Source organism: Carassius carassius, chromosome 41 (assembly GCF_963082965.1).
Source record: "Carassius carassius chromosome 41, fCarCar2.1, whole genome shotgun sequence".
NCBI classification, from domain to species: Eukaryota; Metazoa; Chordata; class Actinopteri; order Cypriniformes; family Cyprinidae; genus Carassius; species Carassius carassius.
The window spans coordinates 22,606,985-22,624,707 of record NC_081795.1 but is presented as its reverse complement, the minus strand read 5'-3'; the positions used below and the strand labels follow the sequence as shown (position 1 = coordinate 22,624,707).

General features: G+C 38.3%; 1 protein-coding gene across 4 annotated transcripts in view; it reads right to left on the bottom strand.

Annotated features, from left to right (window-relative positions):
• Positions 1 to 17,723, bottom strand: part of LOC132122962 (cell adhesion molecule DSCAM-like) — a 141,148-nt gene that overhangs the window by 37,719 nt on the left and 85,706 nt on the right. For all 4 annotated transcript variants that reach the window (XM_059533494.1, XM_059533492.1, XM_059533491.1 and 1 more), the window contains exons 4-6: positions 17,567 to 17,713; positions 12,057 to 12,335; positions 11,190 to 11,465 (exon numbers count right to left, since the gene is read on the bottom strand). In XM_059533494.1, the coding sequence (XP_059389477.1) occupies positions 11,190 to 11,465; positions 12,057 to 12,335; positions 17,567 to 17,713 (702 nt within the window). The remainder of the gene's footprint in view (positions 1 to 11,189; positions 11,466 to 12,056; positions 12,336 to 17,566; positions 17,714 to 17,723) is intronic.

Below are 17,723 nucleotides of genomic sequence, written 5' to 3'. Positions count from 1 at the left end.
TAAGCAGCCCCCTCAGGAACCTGAAACACAGTTAAGACCAAGTGAGGCACACACTCCCATATTTAAAATATATTTTTTATGTCCTTCAGAGCACTGAAACAATATACACTTTGGAAATGCGTATGTATTGTTCCTTTATATACACAATACCAGTCAAAATCTTTTGAACAGTAAGATTTCCTTTTGTAAAGAATTATCTTCTGCTCACCAAGCCTGCATTTATCTGATCCAAAATACATAAAGTTGCATTTGCTAAAGTGGTGATATTGTGAAATATTTTTACTATTTAAAATAACTGCTTTCTATTTGAATATATTTTCAAATTTAATTTATTCCTGTGATCAAAGCTACATTTTCAGCATCATTACTCCAGTCTTACTCCAAGTGTAACAATATAGACTATACCATTCAAAAGCTTGGAGTCAGTATATCTAAATTAAAACCAGGGCTCTGAACCGGTTCAAGGAACGAAAACAAAAACCGGAAACGAACGAAATTTTGACAGGAACAGAACCAGAAACAGAATCATTTTTTATAATTCCGAACAGAATCGAAAATTTTAAATGGCCGATAACCGGTTAATAACATTATTTTATCATTCCATTGAATATTTGAAATTTGCTGTCAACCAATCACGAATTCCATGTGAAGCTGAAGCCAGCGAGTGAAATGTCTGCTCAGCTGTGCACTTATCATAGGCAAGTCTCAATGACAATGAACCGCCTTCAGGGCCGGATTAAGACCAAATTAGGCCTGATGACGTAGCGCAAAAAGTGCCTTTTTTCTCGGCGTTGGTGCATTCGACACTGAAGCGCCAGCATGCTAAGCCTTTCCTGCCCAACTGAGGACCGCAGCTCTCCTTTGATTATTCCAAACTTTTAGAAGCTCCGCTCGCCGGGGGTATTGGACATCATCATGCACAGACAGAAGCTCTAACCAATTTCGACATTTGGAAACGTCTGAGAAAGATTCAGCGATGACAAAAGCTCATACAAGCTCTGCTGATTCGTTCACAGTCACCGGTTTCTGAGTGCAGCAAACTGTATCAGCTAATTTTGACCGATTAATAATCAGTTAAACGGTTTAAAAAGTCATTTATTTATATATATATATACAGTACAGACCAAAAGTTTGGACACACCTTCTCATTCAAAGAGTTTTCTTTATTTTCATGACTATGAAAATTGTAGAGTCACACTGAAGGCATCAAGGGCTATTTGACCAAGAAGGAGAGTGATGGGGTGCTGCGCCAGATGACCTGGGCTCCACAGTCACCGGACCTGAACCCAATCGAGATGGTTTAGGGGTGAGCTGGACCGCAGACAGAAGGCAAAAGGGCCAACAAGTGCTAAGCATCTCTCGGGGAACTCCTTCAAGACTGTTGGAAGACCATTTCAGGTGACTACCTCTTGAAGCTCATCAAGAGAATGCCAAGAGTGTGCAAAGCAGTAATCAAAGCAAAAGGTGGCTACTTTGAAGAACCTAGAATATGACATATTTTCAGTTGTTTCACACTTTTTTCTTATGTATATAATTCCATATATAATTCCACATGTGTTAATTCATAGTTTTGATGCCTTCAGTGTGAATCTACAATTTTCATTGGAATCGGAGCAATACCAAGGTATCTACTCATTCCCTTTAGGGAAACCTCTTGAATCAGTCTCCTATGCTGGACCTATAATGTTTTTGGCTGGTTCTATGTTCATAGCAACCACCTTGCTGATGGTCCGGACTAAAAGGAGGCGCCCCTTGAGCGGGGCTCCAGGGCAGGAGGGTGGGTGAGTATCTAAACTGTTCTGTGTATACTTATGTGTATTAAATTGCTGATGGTTATGTGTCTACTAATAAACTCTTGTGAGTTTCCTTTGCAGTGCTCAGTTACAGTGTTTACTAAACACTCGCCAGCACCAGCCATCCGGCTTCATGTTCCGTTATTAGGCGGCTGAGACCACAGGTTTATGCGGGAGCCTCCTTGATCAGGGAATTTCATGGATGTCCCGCCAGGTCACCCTGAGGTGTCTTAAGGGTTATGCACTCTGCCTCGTTCCCTTTCTTGAGATGATTAGATGTGTTCGCCATGATTCTGGCCTTCACTCCCCTCAGCATGATGGGTTACGAATGTAACCATGGTTCCCTGAGTAGGGAAAGAGACACTGCGTCCACTAGTTCCCTGCCATGCTTCGGACGCAAGCATCAGACGAAGAAGTGAATGACGTGTTCTCCCGGTGCCTGTTTATAGTCGCACCGGTAGTGACGTCAGAGGCCAACAAGTTGGTGTTTTTTCAATGTATGCTTCAGACACGGGTCACGACGAGGTGTTCCCCATAGTGACCCCTAGAGGACGCAGTGTCTCGTTCCCTACACTTGTACCCTGAGACGTTTCGCACAAACCACACATGAACGTTGTTTTCTCAAAAACACAATCATGTACATACATGCTATTTTATATTATTTTCGCCCAGTTTGTACTGAATATTTCCTAACCCTAGCCATGTATATGTTTATAATCAACCAAAAAAATTACAAAAGTCAGGTTATGTCAAAACTTCAGGGCCACCAAAACACCCTTAGACCCTAGAGGGTTAAGAATTCATCGAGTGAGGGCCTCGAACCAGACATTCCACCATGTCTGGCTGCCGAGGGAATGGGGCAAATGCATATTTGCATAGGCCCCAAGGCCAGCTGTGTGCCAGACCATAATTGGGTTCAAGCACTCGTTAACTTGTCATTAGCATTTTCATTTGAACCTATGGCTGTTTTCTTTTGTCCTCTCCTCTCTCTCGCTCCAGTTTTTCACAAGTTCATCAAACAACCGCAGTAAGAATATTTAATCAAACACGGTGAGTAATGGCTTCTCCTGCTATTGTTATTTGCACCTCTTGCCACATGTACAGTTTATCTATCTCTGTCGCTGATGAGGGATTCACATGTGATAAATGCAGGGAAATAGTTAGGCTGACAGAGAAGAATTCAGAATTAGAGACACGCATCCTGACTTTAACTTTAATTGAGGACAGCCTGACTTTAACTTTAATTGAGGACAGTAAGAATGTTAGGGCTCTAGATACGGCTTTGGATGCGTCTAGCTCAGGGATTCCTGTACATTGTTCGGTTTCGGAAACAGAGCCCCTGCAGCAGGGCAACTGGGTGACGGTGAGGCAGCGTAGTCGTGGGTCAAAACACCGCTCTTCTGTTCCGATCAAAACATTAAACAGGTTCTCCCCACTCAGTGATGCACCCACTGAGAAACCTGATGAAAGTGCTCTAGTTATTGGTGATTCTATTGTACGGAACGTGAATATAGAGACACCAGCCACCATAGTCAAATGTTTACCAGGAGCCAGAACACCTGACATCTTGGCAAATTTAAAAGTGCTGGCTAATGCTAAACGTAAATACAGTAAGATTGTTATTCATGCCGGCGCTAATGATGTTCGACTTCGCCAGTCAGAGATCACTAAAAATAACATTAAAGAGGTGTGTGAACTTGCAAGCACGATGTCAGACACTGTAATATGCTCTGGTCACCTCCCTGCTTACTGTGGTGATGAGATGCATAGCAGATTGTCATCACTCAATGGCTGGATGTCTAAGTGGTGCCCACAGAATAACATAGGTTTCATAGACAATTGGACGAGCTTTTGGGGCAGACCTGACCTGTTGAAAAGAGATGGTCTTCATCCCTTCTGGGGTGGTGCCGCTATTCTCTCTAGAAATATGGCAAATAGTCTTAAGGTTTATACTTGACTAACTGGGGCCCAGGTCAGGAAGCAGACAGACTGGCTAAACCGACCGTCTGCTAGCTGCCTCCCGTCCCAGAGGTCAGTTAATTCTCAGCACATAGAGACTTTTTCACCTAGATATCACACTATAGAGACTGTGTCTGGTCCCCGAACTAGAAAATAAAGGTTAACAATTTAATTGAGGTTCAACAAATAAAAAACAGAAGCAATATGGATAAACAAATGATAAAGCTTGGCTTATTAAATATCTGATCCCTTTCTACGAAAACACTTTTTGTAAATAATATGATCACTGATCATAATATAGATGTACTCTGTTTGACAGAAACCTGGCTAAAACCTGATGATTACATTATTTTAAATGAGTCCACCCCCCAAGATTACTGTTATAAACATGAGCCGCGTCTAAAAGGCAAAGGTGGAGGTGTTGCTTCAATTTATAACAACGTTTTCAGGATTTCTCAGAGGGCAGGCTTCAAGTATAACTCGTTTGAAGTAATGGTGCTTCATATAACATTATCCAGAGAAACAAATGTTAATGATAAATCCCCTGTTATGTTTGTACTGGCTACTGTATACAGGCCACCAGGGCACCATACAGACTTTATTAAAGAGTTTGGTGATTTTACATCCGAGTTAGTTCTGGCTGCAGATAAAGTTTTAATAGTTGGTGATTTTAATATCCATGTTGAAATGAAAAAGATGCATTGGGATCAGCATTTATAGACATTCTGAACTCTATTGGTGTCAGACAACATGTTTCAGGACCTACTCATTGTCGAAATCATACTCTAGATTTAATACTGTCACATGGAATTGATGTCGATAGTGTTGAAATTATTCAGCCAAGTGATGATATCTCAGATCATTATTTAGTTCTGTGCAAACTTCATATAGCCAAAATTGTAAATTCTACTTCTTGTTACAAGTATGGAAGAACCATTACTTCTACCACAAAAGACTGCTTTTTAAGTTATCTTCCTGATGTATCCAAATTCCTTAGCATATCCAAAACCTCAAAACAACTTGATGATGTAACAGAAACTATGGACTCTCTCTTTTTTAGCACTTTAAATAAAGTTGCTCCTTTACGCTTAAGGAAGGTTAAGGAAAACACCATGGTATAATGAGCATACTCGCACCCTAAAGAGAGCAGCCCGAAAAATGGAGCTCAGCTGGAGGCAAACCAAACTAGAGGTATTTCGTATTGCTTGGCGGGAAAGTAACCTATCCTACAGAAAAGCATTAAAAACTGCTAGATCCGATCACTTTTCTTCTCTTTTAGAAGAAAACAAACATAACCCCAGGTTAAATTAACGAACAATTAAGCCTCAACAAGTGTTGACATTTCCCAACACCACAGCAGTAATGACTTTATGAACTACTTTACTTCTAAAATCGATACTATTAGAGATAAAATTGCAACCATTCAGCCGTCAGCTACAGTATCACATCAGACAGTGCACTATAGACCCCCTAAGGAACAGTTCCACTCATTCTCTACTATAGGAGAGGAAGAATTGTATAAACTTGTTAAATCATCTAAACCAACAACATATATGTTAGACCCTATACCATCTAAGCTCCTAAAAGAGGTGCTTCCAGAAGTCATAGATCCTCTTCTGACTATTATTAATTCCTCATTGTCATTAGGATATGTCCCCAAAACCTTCAAACTGGCTTTTATTAAGCCTCTCATCAAAAAACTACAACTTGACCCCAAAGAACTAGTTAATTATAGACCAATCTCGAATCTCCCTTTTCTGTCCAAGATTCTAGAAAAGGTGGTATCCTCACAATTATATTCCTTCTTAGAGAAAAATGGTATATGTGAGGATTTCCAGTCAGGATTTAGACCGTATCATAGTACTGAGACTGCTCTTCTTAAAGTTACAAATTATCTGCTCTTATCATCTGATCGTGGGTGTATCTCTCTATTAGTTTTATTGGATCTTAGTGCTGCGTTTGACACAATTGACCACAACATTCTTTTGCATAGACTTGAACACTTTGTTGGCATCAGTGGAAGTGCATTAACATGGTTTAAATCGTACTTATATGACCGCCATCAGTTCGTAGCAGTGAATGAAGATGTATCATATTGATCACAAGTGCAGTATGGAGTACCTCAAGGCTCAGTACTAGGGCCGCTACTCTTCACGCTTTATATGTTACCCTTGGGAGATATCATCAGGAAACATGGTGTTAGCTTTCACTGTTATGCTCATGATACTCAGCTCTATATTTCTGTGCGGCCCGGTGAAACACACCAATTTGAAAAACTAATGGAATGCATAGTCAATATAAAAAACTGGATGACGAGTAATTTCTTACTGCTAAATTCTAAAAAAAACAGAGGTGTTAATTATAGGACATAAAAACTCCGTTTGTAATAACCTAGAACACTGTCTAAGACTTGATGGTTGCTTTGTCAATTCTTCGTCATCAGTTAGGAACCTAGGTGTGCTATTTGATTGCAATCTTTCCTTAGAAAGCCACGTTTCTAGCATTTGTAAAACTGAAAATCTAAATTACGGCCTATGCTCTCAATGTCAAATGCAGAAATGTTAATCCATGCATTTATGACCTCAAGGTTAGATTATTGTAATGCTTTATTGGGTGGTTGTTCTGCACGCTTAGTAAACAAACTACAGCTAGTCCAAAATGCAGCAGCAAGAGTCCTTACTAGAACCAGGAATTATGACCATATTAGCCCGGTCCTGTCAACACTGCACTGGCTCCCTATCAAACATCGTATAGATTTTAAAATATTGCTTATTACTTATAAAGCCCTGAATGGTTTAGCACCTCAGTATTTGAATGTGCTCCTTTTACATTATAATCCTCTACGTCCGCTACGTTCTCAAAACTCAGGCATTTTGATAATACCTAGAATATCAAAATCAACTGCGGGCGGCAGATCCTTTTCCTATTTGGCGCCTAAACTCTGGAATAACCTACCTAACATTGTTCGGGAGGCAGACACACTCTTGCAGTTTAAATCTAGATTAAAGACCCATCTCTTTAACCTGGCTTACACATAACATACTAATATGCTTTTAATATCCAAATCCGTTTAAGGATTTTTAGGCTGCATTAATTAGGTAAACCGGAACCGGGAACGCTTCCCATAACACCCTATGTACTTGCTACATCATTAGAAGAATGGCATCTACACTAATATTAGTCTGTTTCTTCCTTATTCCGAGGTCACCGTAGCCACCAGATCCAGTCTGTATCCAGATCAGAGGGTCACTGCAGTCACCCGGATCCAGTACGTATCCAGACCAGATGGTGGATCAGCACCTAGAAAGGACCTCTACATCCCTGAAAGACAGCGGAGACCAGGACAACTAGAGCCCCAGATACAGATCCCCTGTAAAGACCTTGTCTCAGAGGACCACCAGGACAAGACCACAGGAAACAGATGATTCTTCTGCACAATCTGACTTTGCTGCAGCCTGGAATTGAACTACTGGTTTCGTCTGGTCAGAGGAGAACTGGCCCCCCAACTCAGCCTGGTTTCTCCCAAGGTTTTTTTCTCCATTCTGCTGTCGCCTCTGGATTGCTTAGTTGGGGTCACTTCATCTACAGCGATATCGTTGACTTGATTGCAAATAAATGCACAGACACTATTTAACTGAACAGAGATGACATCACTGAATTCGATGATGAACTGCCTTTAACTATCATTTTGCATTATTGACACACTGTTTTCCTAATGAATGTTGTTCAGTTGCTTTGACGCAATGTGTTTTGTTTAAAGCGCTATATAAATAAAGGTGACTTGACTTGACCGATGGAGTTTTGGTTCCTTGCCGCTGTCGCCTCTGGCTTGCTTAGTTGGGGTCACTTCATCTACAGCGATATCGTTGACTTGATTGCAAATAAATGCACAGACACCATTTAACTGAACAGAGATGACATCACTGAATTCAATGATGAACTGCCTTTAACTATCATTTTGCATTATTGACACACTGTTTTCCTAATGAATGTTGTTCAGTTGCTTTGACGCAATATATTTTGTTTAAAGCGCTATATAAATAAAGGTCCAGCGATCTGCAGCTTATTTAAAGTTGGTATTGCACTTTGGTTCATAATATATTATGTTCATAAATCTGATGCAAAGTAGATTTTTTTACAGGATTTTAAGCTGTAAAAAAATCAAGAAACCATCAAGAAAAGACGAGCATTTCACACATAGACCATCCGTACTATTCACCATCAAAAGACAGCAGGTGCATAAACACACTTCTTTTTTTATTTTTTACTCCATGTAGTTCTGAGAGCATGAGGTGCATATTTGGATTTTTTCAGATACATCAAGGTAAGTGCACAAATGTCTCTCTCACACCCTCTCTTTCTCTCTCTCTCTCTCTCTCTCTCTCACACACACACACACACACTATAATTTGCTGTTATACTCCATATAACTCCATATACAAGCCAGAAACTAAGCCTTTTTTTGCACAGGTCTATCTAAAGGGTTAATGGTCCCACCTAGTGATCAACTGTAAAAAATAACAAATGTTACCTCTTCCCAACAGGGAAAACCACCAACAATCAAGAATCACACACACACACAAACACTATAATTTGCTGTTATACTCCATATAACTCCATATACAAGCCAGAAACTAAGCCTTTTTTTGCACAGGCCTATCTAAAGGGCTAATGGTCCCACCTAGTGATCAACTGTAAAAATAACAAACTTTACCTCTTGCCAAAAGGGAAAACCACAAACAATCAAGAATGCATGATTATGTGGTGTCATGGCTTTGCAATCAAAAATGTCATTATAATGGAAGTCAAAGGGGCAAAAACAGCCACCAACAACAAATTAGGGAGAAAAATTTTAAATCTAATGCTGCACAAAAACTAACAATGCATCAAAGCCAATCTTGTTACTAATTTTTGACATGCCCAAGAAAAATATCCAGTCCACAATCACTTTTTAAATTGGAAATATTTAAATTTGTGCGTTTTTTTCCCAAATCAGTGACATCATTTATGAACTTGGTAATTAAAGAGTTAAAATCTTGGATTTTTTTTAAACATTTGGTAGTTTTGATCAGAGCTGAGTTTGTTTAATAGATTTATGCAAAAAAAAATTTATCTGATACATTTTTACAGCAGTTAAATTTAATGGATGTTTTCATCCACGAACATAACGAAAGGGTAGTGAATTTGCCCAGAGTGTACCGTTGAGTCCATTTTCCCAAAGTATGGGTCAAAATAAGATTTGTCACCAAAAATCATTCCATTAGCTCAAACACAGAGAAAGTTGTGGCCAAAATAAGACTCAACTTTACACCCTAGTGGACGAAAACGTCTCCAACAACGCATAAGGGTTAAGTATAAAGCTATTTTATTTATTTATTATTTTTATTATTATTATTGATTTTAAAGGAATAGTTCACCCACAAGTAAAAATGATGTCATCATTTACTTTATGTTCTTGATATAACAGAAGTTGTATGGACTATGCTTTCTGGTTTTTTTTTTTTTTTGGTGGTTGCCAGGATAAATTATGATCCACATTTACTGTCTGGAAATGAGCATCTCTGTCTAATATAATGCTTTTCATTTCATGGGGGAAAATAAAATGATAAGAGTTAGAAGGACATAAAGGTGACAGCATTTTAATTTTTGGTTGAACTGCTTCTTTAAAGGGATACTCCAGCCTAAATTGAAAATTTTGTCATTAATCACTTACCCCCATGTTTCTCCAAATCCATAAAAGTTCCATTCATCTTTGGAACACAATTTAAGATATTTTGGATGAAAACCTGGAGGTTTGAGACTGTCCTATAGACTGCCAAGTAAATAACAATGTCCATAAAAGGTATGAATAGTCGTCATCAGAATACTCCATCTGCCTTCTGTGTCCTCTGCGCCACAAGGATGTGCTGTTTTATTTTAAAAAATCTAAGCTAAATACACATAGAAACAGTGCATCCTTGTGGCATGGAAGACACAGAAGAGCACATGAAGCATGGTGATATGGAGTGACACAGAGGAGTAGAGCTGAAGATCTTTGCCCGGACCCGACGGGTTCGGTCAGGTTCGGGCTTTATTGATATCATCTTACGTGGGCTCAGGATTGCTCTCCGGTTTGCGAGGTAAAGAGCGGTCATGTGATGTGTTTCGATTATAGCGCGAGAAAGATGCAAAAATGGATGCTGAGTAGGTGTGATGGAGGCTTGCCTCTGGCGATTACGTTTTGGTTTCACCTGCAACTAAAGCAAAGTCTGAGGTGTGGAAATGTTTTGACCATGTTTACAATGAGAATAATGAGTGAATAATGACGCACCATCGGTGAGCGCAGGAATGCGCTGAAGACATCTACAGTGGATTCAATCATTTTCCTCCACAAAAAAACGTAGGCTTAGCCTAATCTCTGTGTGTAGAGGCTTTTTTAAATGATAACTTAAAATTAATTTAATTCTTTAATGCATAATGTGGACAGAGTATATACGCTAATGTTGGCATTATTCTTTTATTAAATATCATCTGCTAGTGGCAACAAATCCGGCGGAGCCTTTATCTTAATTTCATTATTGCCAAATACCCATCTTAATTTAAAATTTATCTTAATTTAATTTGTTATAGTTTTTATTGGTACGTTGGTCTATTTATAGGCTAAATGAGCCTATGCCTATTTAGAGTGCTGAGATGTTACGATGTTACAGAGGACTTATTTGATTTCTTTATTCCAACTTCCAAGTGGTCTAGTCTACGTTAGTTATGAATAAATTATGTTAAAACATGTATAAATGACTCATTCTTGACACAAGGCAAAAGAGCTGTGTGCGTGCACACATTTGAATAATGTCGGGTTGTAAACGGGTTCGGGCTTTTAAAAAACTGTCAATCAAAATGTACTTGTCGGGTTCGGGCCGAAACCTGTCGGGCTCGGCTCCTGTCTGGCCTAACTTTTAAGGCCCGATTACAGCTCTACAGAGGAGACCGTTGACAAATAAATTATTGAATAAATTAGTTATTATAGTTTTCTTCGCTTACAAAAATTATTCCCGTTGCTTCATATAACCCAGATTGCATGTCTGTTGACAGATGGAGCATTCTGACCTTTTATGGACCTTGACACTGTTATTTACTTGGCAGTCTATGGGACAGTCTCAAGCCTCCAGGTTTTCATCCAAAATATTTTAAATTGTGTTCCAAAGACTAACAGGGCTTTTACGGGTTTGGAACAACAAGGGGGTATGTGATTAATGACAAAATTTTCATTTTGGGTAAAAGCAAATTTTAAGATTATATATTTAGATACAGTAGATGCTAACACCTAATTAGAGAATAAAATAGTATCTTCTTGTAAAAACAACAACTACAATATTGTTTTATATTACTTAGAAAAAAAATATTTACAGTGTACTTTAAGCAATTTAATGCTAATAAACATTTAATGCTCTTACTCACCTTCTAAGACTACCTGCACTAAGTCTTGGGTGGACATCTTGCCATTTCGAGCAAAGCACTGATACGCTCCTCCATCACTCTTGGCCATTCCCTCCATCACCAGGTTCTCATTGTTGATGCCCGTGATACGTACGTTTATACCCTGATAGATCTTCTCAGCATTCCTGTACCAGGCGATTTCATACTCGTCAGAGCCAGTAACACTGCAGAACAGTGACACTTGGCTACCTACGCTGCTTCTCACCTTCCGTGGGCTCACCACTGCTTTCAGAGGCTCTGGGGTAGATGAAAACACAGCCAATAATACACCATTAAATACAATAGTATCTAAATAAATAAGCAAAAAAAAAAAAAAAACATATTAATGACATATTAATAATCCAAACTTTGGATCAGGGTTATTATCATTAAGTATACATTTAAAAATACATTCTTTTTACTTGAAATAAAATAAATGTTAACTGAAATAAAATAAAATAAAATCTAGTTAAAAATATTAACAAAAACCATAATACTACATCAAAATAACACTGCCTTTGCTGGAACGCAGCACAACTGCAGACTTGTTAGATTATAGCAGCCTATTCAAATTAATGTGTGTGCTGACTAATGAACTTACATTTTTTGGCACACAGCAAACACAGTTTAAATTTTAACTGTTTATACGTATCATTTACAGGAATTGTTTTGGTTTACAAAACAATAGTGGAAAGATCTGTCAAGATTGTTTCTGTCAAAGGGGACCTGTCATGAAAAGCTTAAATACAAGCCTCTGAAAAAAGCTGGGACATTCAGGAGTTGGCATGCTTATAGTCACATAATAATGTGAATGCTATAGTGGTTGAATACTGTCACAAGATATCTTACGTTTAACCACCAGCCGTCCGACCACTTTGGCATTCCCGAAGCTGTTCCACACCTCACACACATAACTGCCTGCGTCACTGGGTCGTGTGGCCTCGATGAGAAGGCCAGATACACTCTGGTGGTACCGGCTGTCTGATTCTAAGGGGCTGTTGTCCCTCAGCCAGCGATATCTGGGCAGGGAGTGACCGGACGCTTTACACGGGAGCTCCACCCGATGACCCACCATAACTTCCCTTCGTTCAAACCCATCCAGAATTACTGGAGCAGAGTCCACCGGTTCTAAAGAACAGTGAGAAAAAATATGTTTGTTTTATATGCTACCTGTCAAGAGTTTGGAATAAGTAAGAATTTCTTTCTTTCTTTCTTCTGAATTTTTGAATGAAGTTCAAAGATGTTCACCAAACATTGCTTATCAATAGTAATATTGCAATTCTATTTGAATTTATTTATTGTTCTGAAGGTAAAGCTGGACTTTCAGTAGCCATTACTTCAGGCTTAGGTTTCACATGATAATTTTAGAAATCATTTAAATACGTTGATTTGGTGCTCAATTATTAAAAATGGTTCTCATTTTGTGAATTTTAGTTTTATTATTATTTTTACTTACTCCAAACTTTTCAACAGTATTTTATTATGGTTACTATCATAATATATTAAGCAGCAAAAACAGTTTTCAACATTTGTAATGATGTTTGATAATGTCTGAATAATTATTATTTTCTGAAGCATCATTTGACACTGAAGACCTGCTGCTGAAAATTCAGCTTTGCCAACAGAGGGATACCTGACATAAAAAAATAAATAAATAAAATAGAAAACTTTTATTTATAGAAAACTACTATTTCACAATATAACTTGTTGTACTCTATTTTTGATCAAATAAAGTATCAGATACAATACATGAACATGGACTAAAAAAGAATAAGATTCCATAGAGATAAATAAGAGACCACAGTAAATGTAATTTTTGCTCGAACAGCAAAATAAAATATCCACCATGCTTATCCTTGTGGTGGCAATCAGCCAATCTGTGTTCCCATGACATCGTTTTCCACTGGCTCCAGAGTAATTAGTCTCTTCATTTACAGCTCAGGTGTTTGACACAAACCAACCTGGCTGCAGATCTGACCATGAGCTGATCAAATTGCGAATTTCAAACTGCATACCTCTCATTCCCGGCCAAGCAAATACCATTGAGATGAATGTGAAGTCAGGCATTACAGGCTGCAAACTTGGTTTGCCTGTGAGGTCGTGTACACAACTTTAACAGGTTTCTTTAATCAGTTAAAGGTCATAAACAACTTAAGCAAAAACAACAAATCACACACTTGGGTTTTTGTAAACCCATATATCATATTTTTATTATAAACAATGTTTTAATAGTTATCACATATTGAAGTGAATGTAAATGTGTCTTATTCAGCAACAGAATATTTTTCAGTCATTTTGTTTCTATATCTGTGGTGTCATGCTGATTAGCCCAACCTGATCTCATGAAAAAAAAAAATACTCAAAATACTTATATAATAATTTTGTTGTTTTCCAGTACAAATATCTAAACATATCTTAACTTTGGGAAGCAAAATGACTTGAAGGCATTGTTCAACTAAAAAATGAGGTGGAACTGAACACTGCATCATGCCGTTGACACTATTGGAAGGCCTCTGTGTGAGACAGTGTCTGAAGCATGTGTGGAAAAATGCCAGTTCTACTGGCAGTCAGCATGGTCAGGCAGAGTAGCGAAATCTCATCACCAAGACCATAGACAACTGAAATGCACATCATCAGCATCTTTGTCTTCAGGAAGCCGGGGATATTGTGTGTGTGTGTGTGTGTGTGTGTGCATGTTTGGAATTGTTTATGTTCATGTGGAATTGAAAATTAAAAAAGAAAGGAAAACCCTAGCTCCTCTTGGGGTAGAAGGGAGGAGCAACGGGCTTGCGTGTTCTGCAAAAACCGGGGGTCCAGTTGTTGTATATGGCCATCCAAAGATAGGGCTGATCTGAGGACAGTCATTGTCATTAAGATCGCCAAAAAAACCCCAGCCCTGACAGTTGTGGCTGCAAGGTGTCCAGGGCATTCTCTCTCAGGGAGGATATTAAGGCTTTATGTCATTGTGTCTCGTCTCCTCCTTGACAATTTCTAGGGACTTTTCTGCTTACCCTGCCATCTTTGGTGTTTCTGAAGGTGGAGGTCCCCAGCGTGGATTTCGCCCAATCTCTGCTCAACAAAGCGACCAGAAATGGGCTCATACTGGCCAAGTTGAGGGACTTAGCACTTCAGCATTGAGATGCCATCCTTGTTCACTTGAGAATTCTGGGGTTGAGACTGACAGTCACAAATAGTGACCTCTCTCCGAGTCAGAGGATGACATCTGGAGATGGTATGGGACTCTACTTCCATGCAGGCATGACAGTCTCCTGCTTGAGTTGAGTATATCCTTATTACCTTGAAAGACTTCAGACTGGGTCAAGAAATATCTGTCTGCCAGTACCAGAAGTTGGTCTTATGGCAGCTACAGCAAACGTGAAAACTTTGGGTTTTCTGTATATGAGACCATTAAAGTTGTGGCTCATATGCAGAGGGTTCCACCTTATGTGCAGCGGACAAGGGTTTAATTCCTTTTTCTATGTGGAAGAAATTCCAGTTTTTACCATGGTTTCCACACTGGGTGCATGGCAAGTTACTGCTGCAAGATAGTGACTACAGACAGATCCCCTTTGATATTTGTCATCACCCAGCCCAGGGTGTCTGGGACAGCCAACATGTCATTTGGTACATAAATTGCCTTGAGATGAAGGCTGTATTTATGACTCTCAGGTACATTCTCCCAGTCCTGAAGGGCTAACATATTTCTGCTTTGGGCTCAAGGAAGCTCTCCCTGAGGGCAGTCTATATTCCAGGGCATTTAAATGTGAGAGCAGACATGCTGTTGAAGCAGGTGCTGAGGACCAGGGAACGGAGACGTTAATAAAAACGGAGTTAATTCAGCAGAAGATTGGCAGTGTGAAACTGGATCTGTTTGCCTCAGAAGAGTCGACCCACTGTCCCTCCTAGTTCACCCTCACACCTTCAGCTCCATTAGGGCTAGGGATGCAACGATAAAAATATTTTCAGAACCGTTTCAATTCGATACCGAAAATTCAGGAGTATCTGCCGAGACAGATCCAATCCGATACCAACACAGTAAAAAAAAAAAAAAACAATATATATATATATATATATATTAGTGCTGTCAACGTTAACGCGTTAACGCATGCAATTAATTTTTGTCTGGTTTAACGTGTCAAAATATTTAACGCAATTAACGCAGCATCCGTATTTTTTTCTGCCATCCGTTGGCTAGCTTTACATTAATAGCTTTAATAAGGATTAACTATTTAATTTATAGTTTATGCAGTGCAGACTGCATATAACTTTGATAACTTTATTAAATTTCTGTATATTTCCTAACTGTTAAGACAGGAAGGGCAGGAGTAAACATGACATTTATTATGGGTTTATGTTAGCATTGTTTTAAGTTTACTTAAATTAAAAACTGTTATATTTTTGAAGCCTAATAATAAATGTAAAAAAATAGAAAAAAATCAGTAGCTGTATTAATATCAGTAATACTGGCCTTCATAAAAAGATGCCATTTAAACAAGTATTTAAAATATACTGTCTTTATGTTGTTTCTACATTAATTTGATTAACTGTGAAATCATTACATTAAAAAATATATTAAAAACGTACAAAAACATTTCTTTTTTATTGCGATTAATTGCGATTAATCACAGAAAAAATGTGTGATTAATCTAGTTAAAGTTTTTAATCGATTTACAGCACTAATATATATATATATATATAATAATAAACAAAAAATTATTTAGAATTGATATTTAGAATTGATAATTTAAAACATTTAGAATTTATATACTTCCCTGTGTTGATCTGATTATCACTCTTTTGTGTGTTAATCACAATCTACTACATACAGACAACTTAATTTTAAATGAAAAATATCAAATGAAAAAAATATATAATAATAATCTATGACAAAAATACTATTATGAACTAGGTTAGTCAATAATTCAGCATCAAACGAAAAACATTGCTCTTTGTATTGTTGTAAAATACATTCATGAAAAAACAAGTAAATTCCTTTAAATGCATAGCACAGTAATAAAGGCAGCAACATATCATAGATAGGACGGAACAAGAAAGACTACTGATAATCTTTGATCGCGCAGAAATGTATTATAATACTAAAGGCGGTAATCAGAGTGGCACAGAGCGCTTATGCGCATCCCGTGCACAGAATGATGCGCTTGAAACAACACAGAGTCACAAGTGCGCAGGCTGCACAGCGCTCCGAGTCTGCATAGAATAGTACAACACATGCTGCTCGACTCATATTCATCTTCAGTTCTCTCTTCACAGCAGTTCAGTCAGTGTACTGTTTGAGTAAATGAATTACTCCGGGATATTGGTTTGTTTGAACTCAGAGGGAGTGTCAGACACATTAAAAAAGTGAACAGCTTAAGTCATTTGTGGATTCATGCTTATTGGAGACACGAACCGTTTCAAATGATTCAGTTCGATTTGGTGAACTGGTTCAAGAAGATCCGGTTACATCGAATGATTCGTTCACAAACCAGACATCAATAGAACAAAGGGAAGAGATATTGATACATAGTATATAAAAAATCTGTTCATTAGTTTATTAAGCCTTTTCTTTGAACAGTTTTAAACCTCAGTTACTGTGCGCTCTTGAAGAGAGTTTCATCGTTTTGACTGTAGTAACTGAACGAGACACACAGTTTGATTGCTGAATCGAGGATGACAGACAGCCACAGCTTAGAGAAGAGTTTATGTGAACTTGAATTTAATGACTTAAATATTCAGCTGTACCTCACACTGAACTATGGAATAACTTCAGAACACTTGAAATATAGTGCACGAAAACTTTTTGGTGCTTTATAATGTTTTTGTGCCTTTCGTAAGGCTCAACAATAACACAGAATACTATATGTACAATATTGGATTTGGATCTCCTCTGAGATCTCTCCGATGCCCAATCTACAAAAAAAGCCAGTATCAGAGCCGATACCGATCCTGAGTATCGAATCAATACATCCCTAGTTAGGGCTGGATGCCATGGTGCAGGAGTTGCCATTGCTACAGATGGCCAATAAAATGTACTTGTTTCCATATTGCTTCAGATACAGGCTCACACAGAGACATTCCCATAGTGTCAACATCATGAAACAGCGTTGAGTTCCCTCTCATTTAACCAGGTTACATACATAACCTGAGACGATATTTGTTATGTAAACACAACCAAAATACAATATTATTATTTTATTCCTTAATTGTATTTTTCAATTTTAATTAAAATTTGAAATGCAAAATGTGAAAATGATTGCCATATGAATTTTTTACCAAATCATGAAGCGCTTGCAACCATCTATAGATATACAAGAGAAGGTTTATGTGAAGCCGTGACAGGAACACAAAGGCCCCCTTACCTGATAAAAGAAGTCGGGCACTGTTGCTCTGTCTGGTCTCCCCTGTGTATCGGTGCCGTGTGGTACAGCGATAAATATTCACTGCATCCTCTGACTGCACATCCAAAATATACAAGGCCCCCGTGGATGTAATAAGATATCTTGGTCCTGAAAAAAG